Genomic DNA, 6,402 nt, shown 5'->3' with positions numbered 1-6,402 from the left:
CTAGATAATAATTATTTTTCAAAATAAAATATTTACAGAAGCCTCAAAACACTCTCTCTAGAGTTTTATTCTTGCTGGTAAATTGTCCTGAGTGTGTTCCAGGTGAAAATTGGACCGTTCCCTAATTTTATTCTTTCAACCCTGAGCTAATGTAAGAATGGCAAAGAGAAAATAAATTGAAAAGCCAATTATTGCTGATTCTAATCGCGTCGGATAGTAATATCATTAGTCTTGCGAAATAATATATGACGGATTTGGATTGCAAAAGGTCTTTTTGACTGCATGTAAAAGAAATGAGGCTTCTAAAGTTTAAAACTATCATAGAATTACTTGGGTCATGTAGAAGTCATAGCAATACTCTATGAAAAACGAAAATATTATCATGCTAAGATTCAAAATTAGGGTAATAATTTTAAGGATCTATAGGGGGCGATAATGTCAGTAAACCATCTCTGCCTTATAAGGACCAGAATATAATCTGCACTTTACTGAAAACAAAACAGGATTTAAATGTTCTGTCTTTTTAACTTTAATGAATCCAAAATAACTAAGACTCTTAGGAATGAATCAGTAAATGTTAAAATATCAATCTATATTCTTTTGTTTTCATTTATTTATTGATGGTGATTTATGGTAGTTGTAAGCATGAAAATATATTGACTTTATTTCTGCTCGTCTTTTGTCTAATATAATTCTTTTACTATTCTTTGAAAAGTTTCTTTTGTGAAAAATTGCAAAAATAATTCCAAGAAGAATAAAATTGAGCTTATGGAAAATTTAATATTACTAACTCGCAATCTTCAGGCTCACTATTGATGGCTTCAGGGTTTTTTTTGTGTGCATTTTGTGCATTTAAATGTTTCTGTGGTTATACGGCTCTAGCGAAAATAAAAAATTGATTGAGTACTTAAAGATTACAGTTATGATCTTTAGGCACCGTTATACTGAACTCTCCACTCGTCTAAAAGACTAACAAAGTGTATAATAAAATTTAATTGATATAATAGGCGCTATAAAATTAAATAATTTAATATAAAATAATCCTTCAGGCTCCCGACAGAAACTCAGAAGGTAGAATACCGGTATCATGTGGCCTACTTCGGTCCAACATTTTAATGTTTGTTTTCACTGGTATCGTGTTTATTGGCTGAACAGCCTGTGCACTATCACTCAAGGGGGCACTGGGGTTATTCAAACCGGGATTGAGATTCTGTGTCCAAACACTGCTCGTCCGTCCATTATTAATGGACCTCATTTCCTGTTCATCTTGTTTGGAGCTAAATGGATTAATGTAACTCCAAAAATTTGGGATCCAAGAGCCATATCTATATAACTTGGATCGCCTTTTGTTAGCTGGCAATTCTATTTCAGAAGAAGGCGGGATCAGATCGATCGACAAAGCTTGCGGTCTAGGATGGTCTTCCATTCTAGCAGCTCTAAGTCCCGGGGACTGATAAACCCATGGCTCTGTTTTTCTGTAATTCGTTGAGTCTGCCCTTTCAATTATTTCCTCAGCTCCAAAGTTTTGTATAATTAAACCGGCATCGTCAAAAGGATCTCTGTTCTCAGTCGGTAATGGCATGGGTCGAAGTTCCGTTTTCCCCGATCTTTGCTCGTTAGGGTTATACACCAGAGTTGCTACTTTTTTGTGACCTCTATTCCTCCTCAAAGACAATGGGGAGCTCACCTTCCTTCTTTTATTTGAAAGATATAAAAATGTATGTGGAGATATTTGATGGTTTATTCGTTCAACCGGAATTCCAAATGGATTACTTACAGCAGGTGATTTATTACGGTCATCAATAAAATGTCCCAACTGCTTTTCATCATTGTTACCTATCTTTGAGGTCTTAAAAAATAAATTCTGACTGCTTTGTATCGTTGGTAACAAAATGTCATGAGGCTTATATTCAACAAGTGCAGTCTCAGCCGTCAAGGACTTGTGACTAGACTCCGTGACTCGATCTTCTGCTCTAAATTTTAGCAGGGTTACTGGTTGTTGCTGGTACTTTTGTCTGCTGCTGACCCTATTGCCTTGCATCTGCCCCAAATACCTACCCAAATATTCGCTGTTTTCCCTTGGATATTCTCTTGGAGCAGCAACACCACTAAGCTTTGGAAGATCACTATGGACTAGAGGCTGTGCATAATCGTCAGTGGTTTCAGTGGAAGTTGATATTGACTTATACGGCATTGTAGTTTTAAACGAATCATCTATAATAGAACTTGTACCTTGTGATTTAACAACTGAACCTTTCTCTTCTTTTGGTTCTGTTGGTGAAAAAGTTACGGAGGCTCCAACTTGTGATTGAACGGATTCTAAATTACGCTGTGCGCTTGTATATAAAACGGTTTCATTTTGTAGTTCAGTCAGAGCATTTGCTTTTGGCAATTCACTGACCAAGTTTTCCTTTCTTGACAGGCTTTGAGCTCTAGAGCGCCGCACTTCCGTTTGGCCCACATTGACTAATTGAGCCACAATAAGGCTTGCACTATCAGGAATCTCTGTGGCAATCGGTGGTACTGAAGTTGTTGGCTCTACAGATGCCATAATGGTAACAAGGCGTGTCTTCAAATAATTTTTGCTCTGCTGATTTTTGTTTTGCAGAGGTTCTTTTCCGCCACGATTGGTAGTATTAGTTGGAATATTGATTGAAAGGCGACGATCTCTTGTTTTTTGAACATTTAAAGATTGACCACTTGGAACGTTTTCTGGATTGATTGCAGCTGAAGGTATTTGACTTAAACTTTCAACTTGCGTCTTTATTAAACTACCAAGGTTTGTAGGAATATTTGATGTCGACTCAAGTATACTTGAGCTGGGTAAGTTAGATATATTATTAAGATTCCAAGAAGGTATATTAGAGAGACCACTAAAATTTCCAAGTGTGTCTAGGCCACTAAAATTCAGAGGCTTTATTTCCGGCAAATTATTTAAATTGAGAATAGATGTTGTAAGCTTTATACTTTCATTAAAAAGGTTGCCTAAATTATGACTTGTGAGGTTGAAAAGCGACGCATTTAATGGTAGTACCGTTTCAAGACTGGGAAGGTTTAAAGGTGGTAAGCTGCTTAGTTTCTGAATAAGCTGTGAAGAGCTTTGAGTAATGTTCAAAGCAAGTTGGTTAATGCTATTAACAGTGTTATTAAAATTTAGTTGTAGTGGTGAAAAAGCATTAAAAAGGAGCTGTCTTGCAGGGTCTTCCCGTCTTCTAGTGACATTTTCGATGTCTTTTCCTGCTTCTTTTTCTTCACCTACTTGATTGTCAAATTCATTATTAGATCCGTTTAATCCAGTTAGAGTTCCTGATAATGTGTGTACTGGGAGAGTTTCCATCCGAACAGCACTGGATAGAAGTGATGCGTCACTGCTCAAATTATTGTCAGGGAGTAAAGAAGGAGATTGTAATGGAATATTAGGCTGGAGCTCGCCATGTGACTCATCTAACTTAGTATTTCCAACTTGATGTAGGCTTGCTTTTGCGTTAGAGCTACGATCTAATTGTGCCTCTTCTTTTCTATTTCTTTCCGTCTCAGTCTTCTGCTGTGTTTTTTCAGTAAATCCACTATCTTGCACTGTGCCTATATTGTCTAAAATCCCCACGAAGTTAACAGGAGGTTCACTCACACCAGTGTTAAGTGGGGACGATGTATGTCTTTTTACCGAATACCTTGAAAGGTAAGGATCACCTATTTCGAGCTTATCGTTTGGTGTACCTTTTAGAAGTTGAGGACTGGTAATTGCAGTTTTAATTGTTGAAATTTGTAGACTATAGTCTTTATCAGATCTGTCATTATTAGAAAATTGAGTTTCAGTTTCATCTTCGTATTCATCATCATAGTATTGGTATTCTAAATCAGTGTCACTAAGTAGGTCATCTCTTTCAGTAAAAGCAGCAGTTTGATCTTCATATTCTTCTGTTTGGTTTGGCGTTACTATCATTTTTAAGGACCCATCAGTGTTTCGATAAACTAAGGTACGTTCGGTTTGATGAATTAAGCTGTTCTTCTGCAGCTGTCTATTTTTATTGTCAGGTAATTTCTCTGGATTAGAAATATCATGAGGCCTAAGATTTTCACCAAAATTGTCATAATATTTATCATTAAAGTTAGAATCTTCAATGATATAGTCACCAGGTTGATGATGTTGACCATTATCATTATAGCTCGTCTTTGGCATGTCATCCACATATTGCGAATACTTAATATCTTCTTGCTCTGGATAATGAGGTCTAAATTCTCCGTAACTATGCAAGTTCGGTTCACTTTGTTGATGAAACTGTTCATGGTATCTATTTCTAGGTCTTTCTTGGGGTTGATAGTCAAATTTTATGTGTGCGGTACCGAACTGTTTCTTCACCTCTCTTCGCTCATTGACTGTATCGGCCTTGGGTGCTGAGTCTTGAACAAAATAATCCTGAAGGGTTGCTTTATTGTTACTAAATGGAGATTGTCCTGGAGCATGCACATACACAACTTCAGGAGGGAATTCAGGAGTCTTTGAAGGAAGTACACTTCTTGGAGACTCATGAGCATACGATTGTGGGTAGCTGTTTTTATTGTGGGCTAAAACGCTTTCTACTGTGGGAATTGAAAGATCTCCTTTCGGGGGGAGCCGTAGCAATTTGAGACGCAGGTCTAGGTAAGGGGTATACTTCAATTGTATAATTATTGCTTCGTTCCGGCTCCCGATTGAGGGACTCTTCTTTAAAGTCGATGTTTAATTCCTGGATAGGTTTGGAGCCAGGTGGTGGATAAAACTCTGGCCTAGCTCTATTTGGTCCCTTATGTCTTGATCTAAAGTGTCTTTGCAAAGATGATATGAATCTAAGACGTGGAATAAGGGGATTTTCTGTTGGCCACTCTTATATTTGCTGGAATGTGCTGCTGCAGTAAACTAACTGGAACTGCTCCGTAAGGAAATATGGTGGCAGTTCCATTTGCGTCAGAAATTCTCTGGGTGGTATTCAGGCTAAGCAGACGACCAGTTGCAGGATCAAGAAGCTGAAGTTTCTGATCTCCAATATTGACATCACCGTAAAGACTTACAACCTATAGAATATAAATTCAATTAATGTCTGAGAACTGTTTCTAAAGCATTTCAGATACTGAACTTTGTTTATTGAGTTAGAAACTAGTAATTCAATTGTATTGAACCCAGTCTTCAAACATAATACAAAACAGCTGACCAGTATGAATATGAACCAGAATCTGTCTTGTGATTGGCTAAAAATTTAAGAGCGTTTAACTGAGTTTTAAGACAAGTTCCATGAAGTGTCGACCGTGTTTCAGAATCAATCCCCTAATGTAAACATGCACAATCGTCTTAACACACGCTTTGTAAGTTTCATACAGACAGCATCTGGCGTATTTCTCTCAGATAATTTCCCTACTCAACCGCAAAAAATCCCCCTCACTCAGCGAAAAATATCGCAAACAATTCTCTACCTAGGAAATTCTCCCCGCATGTAAAATTAAGCAGCCAAATGGAAATTATGACAAATTAAAAACAAGAATCAAGAAGCGACTCAGGCCAATAGTAGCCCAAATTCCAAAAGAAGAAATCTTGATAAGGATCACTACATTATAAATTTTTTTTTATCCTAATTCGAAAAAAATATAAACTTCATTAATTTTAATGTCACGCATAAAATGTGTCGAGCGTCTGTACATTTGCCTGATTTTTGAATAATGAGGAAAACATCCCCAAAAAGCCAAGGGATCTTAGTAAAAATCACACCATAAAATTCAAAATATTAGAGAACGCTACTATGTTTGTATAGAGCTCCTATCTATAAAAACGCCAAAATTTAGCAATTTTCCATAATTTTATCTAACTGATGGTCCTAGAAGAATGGGAGGTGAGAATGCTCATTCAAACAACATTAGAATTTAAATCCTTTTTAAACTGATCAAAAAGATTTTCCCACGGGAAAGTGGCATTTTCTGCCATTTTTGGCACTGAACTTAGGGCCGTCAGTATTGGAGGGCAGGGGAACGTCCCCCTCAATGTTTTAGTCACTCGGTAAAAATAATAAATTGGTAAAATCGTAATGCGAAGCGCCATGATACTGTTCCGCTGTCGATCGAATTAGCTGTCTCCTACTTTTCTACACCCCCCGTTTAATAGGATGTCGTCTGGGGAAAAAATACATAGGAGACACACCAGTCTTTCTAAAATCAACACTATTGCACTGCCTCTGTAATGTAGCTCGTTTCTATCCGGTCTGAACTAGTGTAGTCCCAGCTATTCTCCTGAGAGGAACAAGACAACCTGACCAAAAATACAAGTAATTTAATTGATTTGAGGACAATTGATCCACGGTATAAGGAAATTTTCTTGAAATGTCTCTATTCATTTTTTCCTTGACCACTACTGTTACTTAAAAATATATATCTATA

The 6,402-nt window shown here is 37.0% G+C and overlaps 1 protein-coding gene across 1 annotated transcript in view; it reads right to left on the bottom strand.

The window, feature by feature from the left end:
- Positions 1-978: 978 nt before the first annotated feature.
- LOC136032645 (pancreatic triacylglycerol lipase-like) overlaps positions 979-6,402 on the bottom strand; it is a 141,459-nt gene continuing 136,035 nt past the window's right edge. Inside the window, exon 10 of the mRNA XM_065712920.1 lies at positions 979-5,052. Within this exon, the coding sequence (XP_065568992.1) occupies positions 4,828-5,052 (225 nt within the window). The 3' untranslated portion in view covers positions 979-4,827. The remainder of the gene's footprint in view (positions 5,053-6,402) is intronic.

This window comes from Artemia franciscana, chromosome 11 (assembly GCF_032884065.1).
Source record: "Artemia franciscana chromosome 11, ASM3288406v1, whole genome shotgun sequence".
In the NCBI taxonomy this organism is placed as follows: Eukaryota; Metazoa; Arthropoda; class Branchiopoda; order Anostraca; family Artemiidae; genus Artemia; species Artemia franciscana.
Note: the sequence above shows the minus strand (reverse complement) of the source record. Positions and strands in the feature narration are given on the sequence as shown.